The sequence below is a fragment of the Onychostoma macrolepis genome, chromosome 02, assembly GCF_012432095.1.
Source record: "Onychostoma macrolepis isolate SWU-2019 chromosome 02, ASM1243209v1, whole genome shotgun sequence".
NCBI classification, from domain to species: Eukaryota; Metazoa; Chordata; class Actinopteri; order Cypriniformes; family Cyprinidae; genus Onychostoma; species Onychostoma macrolepis.
The window spans coordinates 23,250,935-23,270,914 of NC_081156.1; the positions used below are offsets into that span (position 1 = coordinate 23,250,935).

The 19,980-nt window shown below is 38.3% G+C and overlaps 1 long non-coding RNA gene and 2 gene segments (V, D, J or C); all 3 read right to left on the reverse strand.

Moving 5' to 3' along the window:
* Positions 1 to 8,039: 8,039 nt before the first annotated feature.
* Positions 8,040 to 9,770, reverse strand: LOC131528418 (T cell receptor alpha variable 18-like). The segment is given in 3 exon segments: positions 8,040 to 8,243; positions 9,282 to 9,577; positions 9,672 to 9,770. Coding segments are annotated over 3 exon segments (540 nt in total).
* Positions 9,771 to 11,150: 1,380 nt separating this feature from the next.
* LOC131530393 (T cell receptor alpha variable 14/delta variable 4-like) lies at positions 11,151 to 11,839 on the reverse strand. The segment is given in 2 exon segments: positions 11,151 to 11,614; positions 11,723 to 11,839. Coding segments are annotated over 2 exon segments (357 nt in total).
* A 6,247-nt stretch (positions 11,840 to 18,086) lies between these two features.
* LOC131530461 (uncharacterized) lies at positions 18,087 to 19,030 on the reverse strand. Its single transcript, XR_009268396.1, has 2 exons — positions 18,898 to 19,030; positions 18,087 to 18,752 (listed from the first exon to the last, which is right to left on the reverse strand). It is a non-coding gene; the product is annotated as an uncharacterized LOC131530461 (long non-coding RNA).
* Positions 19,031 to 19,980: the final 950 nt, after the last annotated feature.

The following is a 19,980-nucleotide window of genomic DNA, read 5'->3' on the forward strand; positions in this document are numbered from 1 at the left end:
GTAAAGCTTCTCCAGTGCAGGTCTGGCTCCCACAAAGTTAGTGCCAGGGTCTGACCAGAGTTTCCTGGGGTGTCCTCTCAGTGAAGTGAACCTTTGATAAGCTAGCAGGAATCCTTCGGATGACATGTCACTCACCACTTCAGTATGTATGGCTCGGGAAGCCATGCAGCAGAAGACTATTCCCCATACTCGGAGTCTAGTTCTCTTCTTGACCTCATCTTTCACTTCATAAGGGCCGAACAGGTCCATAGTGGTGAATTCAAAAGGTGCAGCTGGGCCTGTTCGCTCTAGAGGCAGGTCAGCCATGATTTGTTGACACTGTTTTGCTTTGTTTTTTCTGCAGACCACACAGCTGTCAACCATCTTCTTGGCAAGTCTACGGCCTTTTATTACCCAGGCTTTCTTCCTCATCCGGAGAAGGGTTCCTGCCACTCCCTCGTGGTTTGCTTTGTGGGATTCCTGTGCCAGCAGTGTAGACACCCATGCTTCAAATGGTAAAACTGGCACTGTTGTCTTATCTTCGTTGAACGCCTGAATTCTGCCCCCACAAACTAGCAGTCCGGAGTTCACATCTTTGTATACTGCCAGTCTGCTCAGAGTTGTGTCTGAAAAAACTATTCCTTCTTGAGCTGCGAGGAAGATGTATTTGAGTGCATCTTCACGTTCTTTGACAGTCAACACAGCTTGCTTCGGTGATCTAAACTCCCACTTTGACTGTTTAGGGGCCCGGCATTTCCTCTTCAGCCACTGCTTAGCAGCAAGACAAACCCAGGCAACAACTCTCACCAGTTTGGACAGGCTACTGGATCTTCTTACTTCCACAAGATCTTTAACCCAGCCAGTGGGCTTCCTACTTAGAAGAATTGGATTTAACACAGGTATTTCCTCTGGAGTTTTACTCTTTGGACTTTGCTGAGTACCTCGTAGGTCTTCTTTTTCTGACTACTTATTGCTTGAGCTCTTGTTAATGCACCTGAGAATGCCTTTCTCTGGAGCTTGTTTACACTCTCCTGGCATGAGCTGCAATCTCTCCGGCTGATTTTATAGGCCACCTCTCCACTGGCCACTTCAGGAACTCTGGTCCATTTTGCCATGTGGAATTCTCACTCAAATCTTCCGAGCGCCCTCTCGTTATGATGTCAGCTATGTTTAGATCTCCACAGATCCACCACCAATCTTGCACTAGTCCAGCCTTCTGGATTTCACCCACTCTATTTGCAAAGAAGGTTTTGTATCCATAACTGACTCTTTGAATGGCTCCCAAGACTGTTTGACTGTCGAGTAGATGGAACCATCTCGATCTTCATCCGAGCATGCTTTTCCACATACTTCCTGATCCTGGCTGCAAAGACAGCACCACAGACCTCAGCTTTTACAGCTTCTCCCTTCTGATCCAGGGGTGTCAGCTTGGCTTTAGATTCAACAAATCGAACCTTAGTGCCTTGACTTGTTTCCCATCTTAAGTACATCACAGCTCCATAGGATTTGTCACTTCCATCTGAGAATGTGATGCCCCAAGGTTTCCCTTCCCAGCCAGCTGGTGTGAGGCTCCTGTGGAATTTCACCTGTCCAAGCTGCACATATTCTTCAAAAAGCTGTATGGCTTCTTCTCTGAGGCTTTCTGAGAGAGGTTGGTCCCAAGTTTCTTGGGTTAGTTTCCCACCCCCTCCCTCTTGGAATGCTTTCCGTACAAGAATTGCTCCTTTCTGTTTGGCAGGTGTAACTAAGCCAATTGGGTCGTACAGTCCAGCCACTTGGCTTAAGAGAGCCCTCCTAGTCAGTGGTTTAGGTGTCTCAGTTCTCACCTCCTCCTTGAGAAGATCTTTTCCAACTCTCATCTTCTTTTTCCTTTTGGAAAAGTTAACATGTAGAGCTTGTCTTCATCCATTTGGTAGCCAATACCCAAGGCTTTGTTGTCTTTGCCTCTCATTTGATTTGGAAGAATTAAGGTTTTACCTTGTGTTTCTGTTAAAACCCCCTCCGTCTCCATTCCTTGCCTCCCACTTTGCCCTGACCGGATCCATGGTTTGAGGAAGAACCTCCAACTTTCAAGATCTCTTCCACATTTGCTGTGATTTTATCAAGTTTATTTAGATCATTTTGGGAGGTTAAGAGGTCATCCACATAACTGTCCTCTTCAATGACTCTGCGCTCATCTTCCAAGTGAAGAAAGTTGGGCAAACGTGCGGCTTCCCTCATAGCCAACTGAGCAATGCAACCAGCAGGTCTGTCTCCAATGTTGACTCTGGTAATTGCATATTCACCTATCTCTTCACCTGGGCTGTCTCTCCAGAGGAACCTGTGAAGATGCATCTCACGCTCCTCCAACCATACAGAGTTGTACATCTTTTTGATGTCTCCTAGAGATGCATACGTCCCTTCTCTGAACCGCAGCAGGACAGCTCTGATAGGGTTGAGAACGTCTGGTCCCTTCAGAAGAAGATCATTCATACTCAAGCCTTTGTATTTCTGGCTACTATTCCATACAATACGAATTGGTGTTGTCACTGAATGAGGGTTTGGCGCCACCAGGTGGCTTACGTACCACACTGGTCCGTTCCACTCATCCATGATTTTTTTGGTGAGTTTTATGGCTGCACCTCGTTCAATCATTTCATGGATCTGGGTAGCATATGCGACTTTCCAGTCTAGCTCTCTGCTTAGTTGCTTTTCCATCCTTAAAAAACAAGCTTGGACTGCACCTTTATTGTTTGGGAGAGAGGCTGGATCTACCGTCCAAGGATATTTTGCATCCCAATGTGGCGCTGGTGTGTGAGCATCCCCCTTCTTGTAGGTGAGGCCTCCTTTAATGATCTCCAGTTCCCTCTCCTCTGCCAGGGTCATTTCTTTTCCTCCTGGTGGACAGTTTCCACATCGGCATCCCCCACATCTTGGCTCACATGCAGCTCCGATGCTGTCCCAGTGCCACCACTCAAGGAACTCACGGTTACTGACAGCTGTAAATTTGGTCTCAGCCACATCTTTTTGCTGTAGCTGGACTGTGTCAGTTGTTGGACTTGTGACTTCTTGATATTTGACAGCTGCTGTCCTCATGGAGCGAGCAAAGTGTGTTCTAGACTCATATGCTGCTACCTCCACTTCTTCAAATAAATCAGGATGTGCTCCACCCACTGTCTTCCCCAATGGACCCTCCCACAAAACGAGGTCTCCAATGATTTTTACCCTCTGGGGAGCGAGTCTTCCCTCTCGGTGGCTAATGAGAAGTTCAACCTCTTCTGGCCTTTCCAATTCTTTAAGTTTGACTCCTGGGAAGAATTTTCTCAACTTCTCAGGTTCAATTACCTGATGCACTCTGGCGATTTCATCCAAGCCATAGCAGACCATTTCATGAGCTCTCTCTGTCCCTTTAGGTGTCTTGACTCTGACTTTAAGGAGATACCTTTGTGTGTTCACTTCCATAGCCATACCACCAACCCCATGCACAACTAAAGTTATCTTCTCACGTCTTAACCTCAGTCTTTCAGCAGCCTTATGGGTGATGTAGTTTGTATCTGAAGCAAGGTCAATTAAAGTACCAATCTTCTGCCCTGCGTTTGCAGTGACTTGCATCAACATCATGATGACAGGAAGTTCAGAGAGCCCATTCCTCTGCAATAGCTCAGACTGGCCTGAAGCATCAAGGGTCACCGCAATTTTGTTGGTGTTGGTGAAAGCCTTTTTGCATCGATCTGCCATTTCTGGAGAAAGTTCAGACAAGATCTCCTCTTGTTCCTCCGTTAGTTTGCCTTCCCCTCTGCCGTCTTTTCCACTCTTTCTCTCTTCCCCTCTTCTAACTTCTCCCTTTGGGCAGAGGAAAAAATGGTGGTCTACAGCACCACCTTCCCTTTTACAGTCTTTATTTCTGCATAGGAAAGTGTCTCTGCAGTACCCATCTTCATCATGGCATCCGAGACATTTTCTGCATGCTCCCAGCTTTCTCAATACAGTTTTCTTTTCATGTAGCTTAAGTCTTTTGAACCTTCTACAGAAGAAGATTTTGTTGTTATGCCCTCTATCACCACAGACACCACATACTTCATCAAACTCTTCTTTCTTCGTGGTTTTGTTGAGGCGATCTTTCGGTCATACCTCTTGTCTGAACGATCTAATTTCTCCACCTTCTCCACAGTTCTGAGCTGTTCGAGTCTCTAGTATCTCTTCTTGACTTTTCAGGAACTTCAAGAGCATGACAAAGTGGTTGTCTGATGTGACATTGTTTCTGGGTTCAACCATGAACATCACCCAATCTCTTTTAATAAAGTCAGGCAACTTGCTTTCAATGGTTTTAATTACCAGTGGGTTATTTATAGCTCCAGAGTTTCCTAACTCTGTAAGATCTGCTAGGGCCTTCTCGACTGACTGTATGAGATCAATTACCTTCCTTGGCTGGTTCCCTTTCACATGTGCCATCTTCTCAAGCTCTTCAAGGATTTCCACTGTGATGGTTGACTTATTTCCATATCTGTTCTCCAGGACTCTAAACATGTCATTGGCAGTGGTGTAGGTTGAAAGTCTGAGGTCTTTTGAGATTTTGTCATCCACACTCTCCAGGAGTTGAATTTTCTTAACTTCAGTTGATCCGGATGGCTCTCCCTGCTTTTGCAGGCTTTCCCAGTCTTTCCTCCATCTGTGATAATCTCTCTTACTTCCATTGAAAATAGGTAGAGAGGTTGGCTTGATTCTCACTATTGGAATGGATGTTGGCAGTTGGGGTAGTAATGGTCCTGTGCCTTGTTCGTTGATTGTCCGTGCAGTGGCAAATTCAGCTTTCCTTACCTCAAGCCTGTAATAGGATGCTCTTACATCCTTGATTCTTCCATCTAATTCATCCTTTAATTCAACAGGGATCCATCTTTCCCATGTTGACATTGCGGAGATGGCCTCTTTTATTCTCTTGTCCAAGAGAGCAAGGTGCACTTCATAGCCCTCTAAATTGGCACTTTTCACAGCCACATCAGCCGCTTTATCATTGCCTTTTTCTGCTTCCAGGATTGCCACAAGAAGTTCACTCCTTCCATACCTCGACCACAGGTTTGTTTGAACAATGTTCCTTATTTCCACCAACTTTGTTTCGCCTTCATTTACAGATCTATCAAGGTCGGCTTCTTGCTGTTCATCAAGACCTGCTTTCTCATCCTCAGTCTTAATATCTGCCTCCAGTCCAATCCTGTAGTCATCATTGGCATCGAGCATCTTTCTGAAACAGTCTGACAGCTTTGTGAATTCCTCCTCTAACTCCACTTGAAGCATACTGCTTCCTCCTCTTGAAATGAAGTTGGCTTGTCTGGTGAAGCTGCTTTTTGCAATGGTCCTCTCCTTTTTAAGCTGCTGGACCGACTTCCCCAGGACATCTTCCGCCATCTTGACTTCCTCTGCGTCAACAGCTTATTACTGGATCTGAAGCCGTTTATCCTCAGGGCCAGGCCGCTCGCGTGGTTTACAACTGTACAGTCCAACTCTTGTTCACCATCCAAAGGACACAAGGACAACTCAAATTTCTGACTCGATCACTTTTATTTTCTTTTGGCTTTGTCAGTTGATTGATCTGCTCAGTGAATTAGCTCAGTGAATTAGGTTGTAAACCTTTAAACAGAGAACAAAAATTACCTTTCTAATTAAACATTTAATTACACATTTTAAATGAATTTTATGATGAATGAATTAAGCCTTTTACATGGAATAAAGCAGTATTTCAAACACCATAAAAGTAAATAAACATTTCACCAACCATTGGCGTCTTTGGACTGAACCTACGAATGAACTTGGAGCTTCTTCTCTCTGAAGTTTGTTTGCCTCCATGACTGAGGAACTCCATGTCTTTAACAGGTGCTCCAAATCAGTGACAATGACAAACAGCTGGATTTCTGCTGCTGGTGCACTCTGGGAAATGTAGTTCTTAGAATCTTATTCCTGAGATTCAGCTCAACAATGATTAATAATATCAGAACCAAGTGTCTGTCCATGTTTACTAAGTCAGATCAGTTCTGTTGATGCTCTTCTGTTCTCTGAGTTATGATGATTGTGATGCTCTGAGTTTCTGCAGGAACTGAGTCAATCAATCAGTAACTTCCTGCTCTCTGTTGAGATGATGCTCATTTTGGTAAATGAATGAAAGAGGTAGAGATGCAGATCTGTAAATGACATGTTATTTATTAAATATAAAGGAGGAGCTAATGATGAGGATTGATAATATGAATCTGTGGTGTATATTGCCATCTTATGGTAAAAGCATTACAACATCAAGTTTAATTTCTTAACAGTTTCCTAATGAATTAAGTTTGTTTGTTTGTTTGTTTGTTTGTTTGTTTTAAAGGTATTTATAAAATTAATTAGCACTAAAGTTTGATGGAATACATTCAGTGTTTGAGTTAGCAGTTTGGGAATCTTATATTTATTGTTTTGTGATTCAGTCTAGAAAATGTAATAAGATCATATGGGATGAATGTGCATCAGTATCATGTGGATTTGCATCTCGTCATATAACTGAGCACTTCCTCTGTTTTTGTGTGAGTGTTGAGTGTGTTTCAGTCTCTGTGGGCCTCAGAGCACAGTAGTACACAGCAGAGTCAGACACGTGTAGGTTTTTGATCATCAGTGGAAATGTTCTTGATGTAGAGTTCAATGTTGCAGAAAATCTCTTCTTAAAATCAGGCTCGGTGGTATATTGACTCAGAATGAATGTTGGTGAACTGTTTGGTAGCTGTTTGTACCAGAAGAGATATGGAGTTCCAGAAGTAGTATAAGTACACATTAAAATAACTTCAGCTCCTTCATTTGCAGGCATTTCTCTTGAAGACTGTTCAACGCTGTCCTGTCCCGAGGACACTGCAAAACAACAACACCAACAAAAAACAATATAAGTCATTTACATAAATTATTAGCATTACACTTAAACATTTAGTAACCTGGATGTACACAAAGCCTTTTCTTTTAAAGTAAACAGAAACAGAAAAAATGTGCTTACCATCATAATGTGCTATAAAACACAGAGAAATCAAAGCCCATCTAAACATAGTTGTTCTATGAGGTAAAAGAACAGAAAATTCACTCAACTCTGCTCTCAAAAACTCTGTGATTATCACACAGATGTCTTCTTTAAAGGTTTGTATCGTCACATGTTACACCTATAAATGAAGAGAGCAGTGCTGACCCCTTGTGGACGAAATTGGAAATTGGTAAACATTGGCTGCATCCGAAATCGCACATTCCCCTACTTTATAGTAGACAAAAGACAGCATGTGACAAATGTCAGAATTCACAGTACTGGTGTGATTCTGAAGTGTACATAAGATGGAGAATTTACTATCCCATGAAGCCACGGGAGAGGATTTATGAATGGCTTTGGCCGTTTCTCAAACGGAAGGCTGCATCCTCCGGAGGTCGCATTTGTAGGCTGCATACGTCATAAAGAAGATCTTATTTTAGAATATTAACAGATATAAATTTGGCCAGTATTCTAAGTTAAGTGTAAATTGTTGTAATATGCTTATTAATATAATGCTCAGTTAACTGAAATAAACCAGGATTGATGACGTATACAGACTGCAGACATCCGGAGGATGCAGCCTTCCGTTTGAGAAACAGCCAGTGACACAACGCAACTGATAGGTCACGTGACAATGACAACATGGCAAATATAGTACACTGATCAAGCATTTGTTTTTTTTGTTTTTTTAAAAAACACATTCTACCTTTATGAAGAATTATTCAGGTTTTACAAAACATCATGGCTGCTTCTGAAACTGCATACTCTCTTGAGTAGGTACTTTTTTGAATAAGTAATTATTCTGCGGCCACGAAACAAAAGATTTTATCACCTTTTTGAACATGATTGCTTTATAAAACATTATGAATATTTGGAGAAGCATCTTTTAATCAAATCTTTGTGTCACCATTTCTGTTAGATCTTTTCATGTTGTGAATGACAATCTATAATATTGATTTTGCTGAATAGAGGGATGTTCCTTTGTGTTAACTATAGCAGATATGAGGGTTGGGTATGTAGATGCAATGCTGTGTATCAGGTTTTTGTACAGTGTTCATGTGTTTCCTGTCACTGTGGGCTCCAGAGCGCAGTAGTACAGAGCAGAGTCTGATATAGATGCAGAGGAGATCTCCACATCCACATGGTTTTCTTTGTCTTTAGTGACTCTGGCTGTGAATCTGGAATCTACATTAGACTTCTGATCTTCTTTTGTGCTGTCTGTGATTAGTACAATGAACTGAGGAGCTGATTCGGGATACTGACGATACCAGTGAAGAGTTAATGCAGATGAATAACTGCAGGATAATTTAACACTTGAACCCTCGGCAGCAAACTCCAATGTTTTGGTTGGTTTAATTTCATTTCCATATGTTGCATCTGCAAAAGTAAATTAAATCTTTGAAGAACAGGTGTTTATACTGAATCTTTATTCAGTTAATTATTAGCGTGCATTCTGGCTGCTCATTATATTTCGTTTCAAATAACAAAACATTTACACAATACTTACATGCAAAGGCAGAGAATAGAATGACAGAATGGAGCATCATTGTGTGTGTTTCCTTCGGTCTCTCTAACAGACTTGAACTTAAAGATCACATCAGGTACCCCACCTCTTCCAGAGAGCTCTGTGGGAGAGCAGAGCAGATCAGATCTGTTTTGATTACTATTCATATCCTATTGTAACATCCTGTGGTTACTTACTAATTCTGTCATATGATATAAATCCTCAGAACACAAGAACGCTAGATTATTCCTCATACTTTAATTGTTATAATACTTTAGATCTCAAAGTTGATGACAATCACTATGCACAGCACTATGTAGTTTATAATTTTTACAGATTTTTTTATTTATTTATGCTTGTTGTTGTGGGACGGAGGTAAATAGCATGTGGATTTGGACTTCATCATATAATTAAACACTTCCTCTGTTTTTGTGGAGGAAGTTTTCAGTGTTATTGCCATAATAAAATTCCTTAAAACTACTTTAATATAAGTAATATAATCGTTAATACAGCATTTAAATGTATAAACATAAATGCATATGATATCAAAGCTTCAGACATAATGTGTAACCTTGGTTTTATTTATTCATTTTATGATAAACAACTGTAATTCAGGAATTAGTGTGTTCCATTTTTATTACCTTTTCAGTAACCACACACAGGTGTTTCCATAAGTATAATTAAACTGTGTGAATATTAGATTGTGGGTCTGATATGGCTTGACATCAAAGGGAAAAATGAGTTTGAGTTTTTGTACGGCTTCACATAGACTTTGTATCACTGGGCTCCAACTCTTAGAGCACAATAATAGAGAGCTGAATCTGACAGAGTTACACCAGTAATAGTGAGTTTAGTGGATGATTGTGGTGTAGTCGACTGAAAGCGAGGATCAGCTGGGCTGCCACCTCCACCACCTGAATACTTATATATTAAATAGTGAAGCTCTCCATTAAGATACTGTCTGTACCAGTACAGATCAACATAACTGCTGCTTGCTTCATATGAGCAGCTGAGGGTCACAGTCTCGTCTTCCTTTTTTATGACACTAGTTTCTTGATTTGGTCCAATCTGGTCTGCACTTATCACACCTAAAACAAGCAAAAATGAGAGTCAAGTATCATAAAACTATCTCATTGGATGTGTCTGGATACACATGTAATTATTAAAAGAGTCATATTGTACCTGAAGTCAGAATTAAAATCAGAAGCAGGTGTTTTTCCATGTTGACTGTCAGATCAGGTGTGTGTTAATGTTGTCTGTGCTCTGAGCTGTAGATCTGTGTTACTGTGAGTCTCTGCAGATTCACTCAAACACACTGGAACTTCCTGACTTCTGTGTGATGATACCGTCTGCCACCTTCTCATGTTTTTGCTTAGAGGAAGGCTTTCGCAACTGCAAAAAAAAAAAAAAAAAAAAATTTAAATTATACATACATTTATTTATCTAGCAGATGATTTTGAAGAAAAATACAAACATGAATGACTTTGTTGTGATGGTTTTAGGCTCAAGTGATTTGAGTTTGGAAGTTCCTGCCAAGTACATTGAGTGTGAAAGTTGTTGTAAGATGTTGTATCTTTCTGTGATTATGGGATGTCATAGTGTCAAAGAGTGTGTTTTAGTCACAGAGATGTAGAGCACAGTAGTACACAGCAAAGTCAGACATATGCACACACTGGATTGTCAGTGGAACTGTTCTTCATGTGGAGATCAAAAAATCTCTCCTTAAAATCAGGCTCAGTAGATCCTTCACAAAAAGTAAATACTGTACACTCGGCATAAATGTTGGTGCTCTACTTGGTAGCTGAATGTATCAGAAGAGATAAAAATCTTCATTTGTTGTTGTGGCAGAATAATTGCACAGTAGATTAACTAGATCTCCTTTATTTGCAGTCTTTTCTCCAGAAGGCTGTTCTACTCTGTCTTGCTCCCAGCACACTGAGATTGCCTGCTTTTCAGTCTTTAGCACTAAACATCTTCCTGCTCTTTATGAAATGCTGCTGTGGATTTCAGTCTTTATCTTCTTTGATGATTTGCTTCATCAGATATCTGCAGCCCCCCAAAAAGTTAACAATGATTTAAGAAAATGACTTAATTATTTTTAAAAGACCCTTTCAAATCTAGAATTTATAAACGAAAATGGACAATTCTACCATTATTTAATTATTTGTTTCTTTTAGAAATATACTATCATTAGGCTATTACTTCGATCATATTCTCTAAAATCATTATGATTGTGTCCACCTAAAAATTACAATTTTGCCATGTCAATAATTTTTAGTTACGTTTTTACAAAATATTTACTGTACATTAATTACAATTAAAAATCAATGAGCCAAAATAAAATGGACTGAACTGAGTTAATGAATAAACACTAAAATTAGAGCACATCCACAGGATTTTGGGTAATAAGACATCTTTCATGCTGGTTGTGATAAAAGCTTAAATAGATAATTGCAAATAAATAATTGTAACACAATAATAATAATAAAAAAACAATAATAAATACATAGTAATCTTAAAAATATAATACAATGATGATGCTATTATCTGAAATTACCTGAATTTATTATGTTGTCTGTAAGTATGAAAATGCTTACAAATTTGTGTCTTCTTTTGTGCATTGTTTCACATCTACCTCTTTTTTTAACATTATAAAAAAAAAAAATCAAAAAAAAAATCCAACTTCTCACACAGGTGTTTCCACAAGTGTAATTAAATTGTGTGAATTATAGATTGTGGTTTGGTGTGGCTTGAGATCAAAGTGAAAAATGAATTTGAGTTTTTGTACAGCTTCACATAGACTTTGTATCACTGGGCTTCTACTCTTAGAGCACAATAATAGAGAGCTGAATCTGACAGAGTTACACCAGTAATAGTGAGGTCAGTGGATGTTTCTGATGTAGTCGCCTGAAAGCGAGGTTCAGCTGGGGTCCCAGTACCACTATATGCCCGAGCATCTTTCCACATTAAATACTGAAGTTCTCCATTAAGATACTGTCTGTACCAGTAAAGTGTAACATATCTGCTGCTTGTATCATATGAACAACTCAATCTCACAGACTCTCCTTCTGTACTGATTACATTTGCATCCTTATTTGGCCAAATCTGGTCTGCAGCCATCACACCTGCAAACATGAAAATAAATATTTGCTTACATTTTAAAAAAGTTAAATTCAGTCACATTACACTTAATTATCTATTTTCCTTAGCATTGGCATCAACGGGTATTTTACCTGAAATCATGTTTAATATCAGAACCAAGTGTCTGTCCATGTTTACTAAGTCAGATCAGTTCTGTTGATGCTCTTCTGTTCTCTGAGTTATGATGATTGTGATGCTCTGAGTTTCTGCAGGAACTGAGTCAATCAATCAGGAACTTCCTGCTGTCTGTTGAGATGATGCTCATTTTGGTAAATGAATGAAAGAGGTAGAGATGCAGATCTGTAAATGAGGAGCTAATGATGAGGATTGATAATATGAATCTGTGGTGTATATTGCCATCTTATGGTACAACATGAAGTTTAATTTCTTAATAGTTTCCTAAGTTAGTTTGTTTGTTTGTTTTAAAAGTATTTATAAAATTAATTAGAACTAAAGTTTGATGGAATACATTCAGTGTCTGAGTTAGCAGTTTGGGAGTCTTATTCTATTTATTGTTTTGTGATTCAGTCTAGAAAATGTAACAAGATCATATGGGATGAATGTGCATCAGTATCATGTGGATTTGCATCTCGTCATATAACTGAAGACTTCCTTTGTTTTTGTATGAGTGTTGAGTGTGTTTCAGTCTCTGTGGGCCTCAGAGCACAGTAGTACACAGCAGAGTCAGACACGTGTAGGTTTTTGATCATCAGTGGAAATGTTCTTGATGTAGAGTTCAATGTAGCAGAAAATCTCTTCTTAAAATCAGGTTCAGGGGTATATTGGTTCAAAATGAATGTTGGTGATCTGTTTGGTAGTTGTTTGTACCAGAAAAGGTTTATGTTTGTACCAGTGGTAAAATAATTACACTTTACAATAACTTGATGTCTTTCACTTGCAGTCATTTCTCCTGAAGACTGTTCAACCCTGTCCTGTCCCGAAGACACTGGAAAAATAGACAGAAAAAAGTAAATCATTAACATTATTAGGAAACTAAGTGTAAATATTTAGTAACCTATATTTAAGTAAACTTTTTTCTGTTTAAGTATGCAGAAACAAAAAAATGTGCTTACCATCATAACGTGCCATGAAGCACAGAGACATCAAAGCCCATCTAAACATAGTTGTTCTATGAGGTGGTAAAAGAACAGAAAATTATCTCAAGTCTGCTCTCAAAAGCTGTGTTTATGTCATAAAGCACTTCTTTAAATGTTTGTGTCATGTCACATGATATACTCATACATGGAGAGAGCAATGCTTACCCCTTGTGGATGAAGTTTGAAATTGCAAAACATGATGTTATTCTGCAAACCCTGAACAATTCTTTATAAAAGTGATTGGTATAAATAGGATTTTAAACAAATGCTTGATCACCTCTATGCTTATGTTTTACCTGAGTATGTTATAAAGCTTCTCACTCATTTTTTGAATAACTGAGTATCATTGTTTGTACTGCATGCTTACAGTCTGAGCTTAAATGATCTTAATGATCTGTGACAAAGACTATAGAATACCTTAAAGAGACTTTGTCTGTGATGACACAGTCTGTCAAGTTCAGCGAAATACCCTCAGATATAAACGCCTCTTTCCTCACCACCTGGGAAAAAGCAAATGCATCTAAAGTTGATTTTATCACCTCTTTGAACATGGTTGCCTTATAAAATGTTATCAATATCTGGAATAACATCTATTAACAAAATCTTTGTGTCAGCCTTTCTGATGTGTCTTTTTATGTTGTGAATGACAATCTAATGATGTTTTTACTGAATAGAGGGATGTTCCCTTGTGTCACCTACAGTATAGCAGATATGGAGGTTGGATATGTGATCATGTAGATGCGTGTGTATCAGGTTTTTGTACAGTGTTCATGTGTTTCCTGTCACTGTGGGCTGCAGAGCGCAGTAGTACAGAGCAGAGTCTGATACAGCAGCAGAGGAGATGATCAGATCCACATGTTTGATTTCTTTTGTAGCTTGTTTTTCTTTTCTGAGTTCAGTAGAGAACCTTGGATCTACATCAGATGTCTTAGTCTCTTTCACACTCTCTATTATAAGCACAAGAAATTGAGGAGCTGATCCGGAATACTGACGGTACCACTGAAGTGTATTTGCAGAGGAATAACTGCAGGATAAAGTAACAGTTGAACCCACTGCAGCAAATTCCTCAGTGCTGTCTGCTGTGATTTCATCTCCAAAACTCACACCTGGAAAAGAGAGAGAGAGAAAAAACGTTTAATTTGCAAATAGCGATGAAATTGATTAATTACAGTGATTTGAAACTGTATACAGAATATACATACAGTAAGCAATACTAGTTAATTATATTAAATATTAATGTTGCATTGTCATGTTGATGAGATTTTAAATTGTAGTACCAGAAAATATTACATTATTTAAGGATGTAATAAGTTTATATTTTCAGTGAAAAAGTTAATTATGCATGTAAAATGTGAAAATCATTTGACAAAATATCAAATTAGAAATGCAAATGCATGCAAAACATACACACATGCACTTACATGTCAAGGCAGAGAACAGAATGACTGAATAAAGAATCATTGTTCTTGTGTGTGTGACTACAGCAGGACTGAGCTTTGTGACAGTCGAGCAAATGTAACAAGATCATGTCAGATATGTGTGCTAAACTCCTCCTCTTTCAGTCTGAAAAAAAGTGAGATATTATGCAGGTTGACAGAAGATTATGAATAGCATTTTATGGCATAGACCTTATATAAAATTTTAATCTATAGTGATGAGCACTAAAAAATGTAAAATTCTCAAAAAATATATACAAGTAGTTTACAGCATTACTACAGTTCTTGGAACTAATGGAACTAAGACTGTTACTGGTACCTGAAAACGTTCATTGAAAAAAAAAAAAGGCAGGTGATGTGAATGGTCATTCCAATTCTGTGGAGCTTTATGCTTTAGTTCTGTGTACATATTTTAGGAAAGAGAGTTTCTGTGTGAGTGTTGAGTGTGTTTCAGTCACTGTGGGCCTCAGAGCGCAGTAGTACACAGCAGAGTCAGACACACACACATCCTTGATCATCAGTGGAAATGTTCTTGATGTGGAGTCCAATGTTGCTAGAAATCTCTTTGTAAAATCCGGCTCAGTGGTATATTGACTCAGAATTAATGTTGGTGATCTGTTTGGAAGCAGTTTGTACCAAAAGAGATATGGAGTTATGGAAGTAGTAGTATAATTACACATTAAAATAACTTGATCTCCTTCACTTTCAGTCATTCCTCCTGAAGACTGTTCAACCCTGTCCTGTGCTGAGGACACTGAAAAGATAGACAGAAAAAAAGTAAGTCATTAACATGAATTATTAGGAAAGTATACTTAAAAATGTATTAACCTTAAAGTAAACCATTTGTCTTATAAAGCAGGCCTGTACTTACTATCATAATGTGCTATAAAACACAGGGAAATCAAAGCCCATCTATGCATAGTTGATCTATGAACAAACATTCACTCTACTGTGCTCTCAAAAGCTGTGTCAGAGAGCTCTTCTTTAAATGTTTGTATCATGTCACGAGATATACTCATATATTGAGAGAGCAAGGCTGCCTCCTTGTGGATGACGTTTTTAATTGCTTAAAATTGTTACTTTGAAAACCATTTTCCACAAAATTAGTATTAGCTTGAATATGTTTTTGAACACATGCGTGACACCTACTGCTCATCTCTCAACTGGTCTTGATATAATTTAAGATTTAAAGGTCACATTTCTTCTTGTCTGTAGAAGACCGTCGTTTCCTTTTACACTCTTAAAAATAAAGGTGCTTCAAAAGGTTCTTCAAGCGATGCCATAGAAGAACCAATTTTAGTTCCACAAAGAACCATTCAGTCAAAGGTTCTTTAAAGAACCATCTCTTGCTTACCTTTTTATAATCTAAAGAACCTTATTCACCACAAAGAACATTTTGTGAAACAGAAAGGTTCTTCAGATGTTAAAGGTTCTTCATGGAACCATTTAGACAAAAAGGTTCTTATATGGCATCGTGAAGCACCTTTATTTTTAAGAGTGTAGTCAGGTTTTTGTACAGTGTTCTTGTGTTTCCTGTCACTGTGGGCTGCAGAGCACAGTAGTACAGAGCAGAGTCTGATACAGCAGCAGAGGAGATCATCAGATGTTTGTTTTTCTTTTCTGATATTAGTACTGAATCTTTGATCCACATCAGATGTCTGAACTTGTTTTGCTCCATCTGAGATGAGCACAAGGTACTCAGGAGCTGATCCAGGATACTGACGGTACCAAAGTAAAGACCATGCAGATGAATAACTGCAGGATAATGTAACATCTGAACCCTTTGCAACAAACTCCTCTGTTTTGTGTGGTGTAATAGTATCTCCATTACTGGCACCTGCAAATAAATGTGAAATGTTAGTTTTGACCTTTTCGTCTCAAAGGGGACTATACTAATAAAATGGAAGCATTGAAGCAGTTCATTTACTTTTAGTGCACTTTTATAAATTAAGTCCCTGAATAATAAAACTATACTTCATACATACTTCACTGTGATTATGAAGGTAATGGTACTTACATGCTAAAGCAGAGAGCAGAATAACTGAATGGAGTATCATTGTGTTTGTGCTTACAGTTTCAGATTAAATTATTTTATGTCAGTTTTGACAAACTACTGTCAGATATACTTTAAGCCCCTCCTTCCTCGCCACCTGGGAAAAAGCGAATGCATCTAAATTCACAATCCATGCATACAATAATATATAGTGCTTTATAGAGGGGTGTTAACCCTTGTGTTAACTAGCAGATATGGGGGTTGGATGTGTGTGATGTGGATGCAATACTGTGAATCGGTTTTCTGTACTGTAGTGTTGTGTTTCCTGTCACTGTGGGCTGCAGAGCGCAGTAGTACAGAGCAGAGTCTGATACAGCAGCAGAGGAGATGATCAGATCCACACGTTTGATTTCTTTTGTAGCTTTTGAATACAGACGAAGATCAGGCTCAGATTTGTTTGAATATTCAGTGAGAAGAAGTAAAAACTCAGGTTTTGCTTTGAGATACCGGCGATACCACTGGAGAGAGTTAACAGTGACAGCAGTGGTACTGTAGTTACAAGACAGAGTCACATTTTCACCCTCAAAAACATGTTTTTCTAAAGTAAATGGTTGTATTGTATCAGCTGAAGAAGTTTCTGTGAAAAAGAAAAGGCCTTCAATTAATCAAGCAATAAAGTGATTAAACCATCTATATATAATCTATATATAAAATCTATACAGTGTCACTTTTTTTTACATTTATGTATTTATTTTGACTGAAATAATACTGAAATAATCTCTTACCCATGCAAAATTGGATTATTATCCAGGTAAAAAGAAACATGTTTGCAGAGAGATGATGATGGCAAAAAATAGTTCTTCAATAACTATTTGGCTCTTATCATCCTCTCAAACTGTCAACATCAGTGTGAATCTGCTCCTCCCACTGCTGGAGTGTTTTATTCTGTAATAATTGGACAAGACGTCTTTGTGGGGAAATATGATCAGGATGAATGTCATAAAACACATAGTGATATATATTGCATTAGCAGTGAACAGCACTTATATAAATTGGTATACCATTGTAAATATGTTTACTGATGTCACCGTGATGGCTTCAAAGAACAGTAAACACATATTTATTTATTTATCAAAATAAATCACATTGAATATGTATATTTAGGGAAAGTACGTCAACAACTGTGTGTTTCAGAGCTCTTAGTTCTTGTCAGGATGTTTATGTGTTTCAGTCACAGTGGGCTGCAGAGCACAGTAGTAAACAGCAGAGTCAGACACACGCACATCCTGGATTGACAGAGAAACTGAGTTTGAGGATTTGTTGAGATCTGCTTGAAATCTTTCCTCAAATTCTTTTTCACTGCTGCTTGATCCAGTCGAGAGTTTACGGAGCATGTAAACTGGGAATCCATTGGTTTTATGTTGGTACCAGTAAAGATAAGGGTATTGGTCACTGGTACTGTAAGTGCAGTGAAGTTTAACCATCTCATGTTCAGAAGCTGTTTGAACTCTTGTTGGCTGATTGACAGAATCTTGTGTGTTGCACTCTGTCAGGGGAGATAAAAAATGTAAACAAATAAATTTTCAAGTATATTCTGATGTAAGGAACAATTCAATTTAAAAGCAAAGTTGCTTTACCTAGAACTGCAGCCAACAGAAGTAAATTCCTCAGCCAGATTAACATAGTATACATAAAGCGTATACAAATTTCAAAGGCAATATTAGTTCAATATGATGATGATAAACATGAGGCAGTTTAGATTTCTCTCTCTGTGTTTAGATTTCTCTTTGTGTGACTCTATGTTTGCACAGGTTAAACACATAGGAGGAGCTTGCAAGTATAATAGGATACAATTCTGCCACAAAGTGGTGAGGATGTGCAATTACATAACTTCCGTTAAAATTAAAACAAGAAACTCTTAAAGCAGAACTGCAGGTTTTTTTTACTTTTAATATATTTTGTAAAATACACAGTTTTCAACATTAACTGTCAATTGTCAAATATTTCATTCTAAAGGTTAAAATGATTGCCTGTAACCAAAAGAAAAGGAATTTGCTGAGCAGATTTTGATGCTGTATTTACGCAGGAAACTTGTTATGAAAATGTTTCTTTTAAATGTTTCTGGTTTACTTTTATGCCTTTAACAATCTGCTTCTCACAGGTGTGACCATATTTTATTACATTTTTGATGGATAGATTGTGGTTTTGATTGTGGTTTTCACTAGTTAGGTCCAAAGTGAAAAGAGCTTCAGGTTTTTGTACGACATTCTTTATGTTTTGTATCATTGGGCTCCTACTAATAGAGCATAATAATAGAGAGCTGAATCTGACAGATATACATCAGTAATAGTGAGTTCAGTGGATGTATCTGAAGTAATCGACTGAAACCGAGCATCAGCAGTGTCTGCAGCACTCCATGATCGAGCACCTCTGTATGTTAAAAACATAAGTTCTCCATTAAGATACTGTCTGTACCAGAAAAGCCGAATGTAATTGCTGCTTGCACTATATGAGCAGCTCAGCTTGACAGCTTCTCTTTCTTTTGTGATAACATTTTTATCTTCATCTGGCTCAATACTGTCCCCAGACACCAAACCTGTGAATAAAAAGGCAGAATATAAACCAAACACATTTCAAACACAAGACACATCACAAACAGTAAATGACTACTTTTTTTAAAACAATGTTTTTTATGATTTCTAGGCTCCACTGTTTCATTAATCACTCAATAATGAATGTACCTGTTCCCATAATAACAGTGAGTAGAAAGCATCTGTCCATGCTGAATAAGATCAGTTCAGTTCTTTCTTGAGCCTTTCAATGTTCTGCACTGTGTGTGAGACACTGAAGATCATAAAGACACCCAGGAACTTCCTGCTCGCTGTCACATGATGCTGTTTGCTGTTTGAATACAAACTTCTCAAATGGTCTATCTATCTATCTATCTATCTATCTATCTATCTATCTATCTATCTATCTATCTATCTATCTATCTGTCTGTCTATCTGTATGTCTATCTGTCTGTCCGGCCGTGACATATTTTTCTTCAGTAAACTCGACAGTAAACCGTGTCATCTTTTCTATCTTTCTGAGATTTACAGACATCATGTAATATTTGTGTGTTATGTTATAATTGTTTATATTCTATTGTTTTATATCTTGCTTTTCATTATATGTACTGCATCAACCTTGCAGCTGCAGCTTTTCTCCTTGTATTGGAAAGAAAAATCCATGTGTGCATTTTCTCAAGAACATTTGACAACACTGCAGCCCTGTGGCAGAAATATGCCTGCACACTGTGATTGTCATTTAACACTTTTTATAGCATAAAGAACCTATTAAATCACTTGGGAAAGTAGAGTGCATGCAAAGTGAAGGACAGTACTGTATGTTGCATGAATGTCAAAATGTCAATTTAAGACAGTATGAAGACTTGCTCTCTGTCACTGGGTAAAGGGTTTTTGTAGTGAACTGGTGTGTTTCCTGTCACTGTGGGCCTCAGAGCACAGTAGTACAGAGCAGAGTCTGATACAGCAGCAGAGGAGATGATCAGATCCACATGCTTTTGTTCCTGTTTAGTGAGCTTAACTGAGAGTCTTGGATCTACATCAGACATTTTGGTGTTTGTTGCACCATCAAAGATGAGCACAAGAAATTCAGGAGCAGATCTGGGATACTGACGGTACCAGTATAGATCATCTGCAGAGGAATAACTACAGGATAATGTAACATTTGAACCCTCTTCTGCAAAAAGCTCTGTTTCATCTGGTGTGACGTTTCCACAGACAGCAGCTGAAAAAGATGAGGTACATTTTAATGAGCGT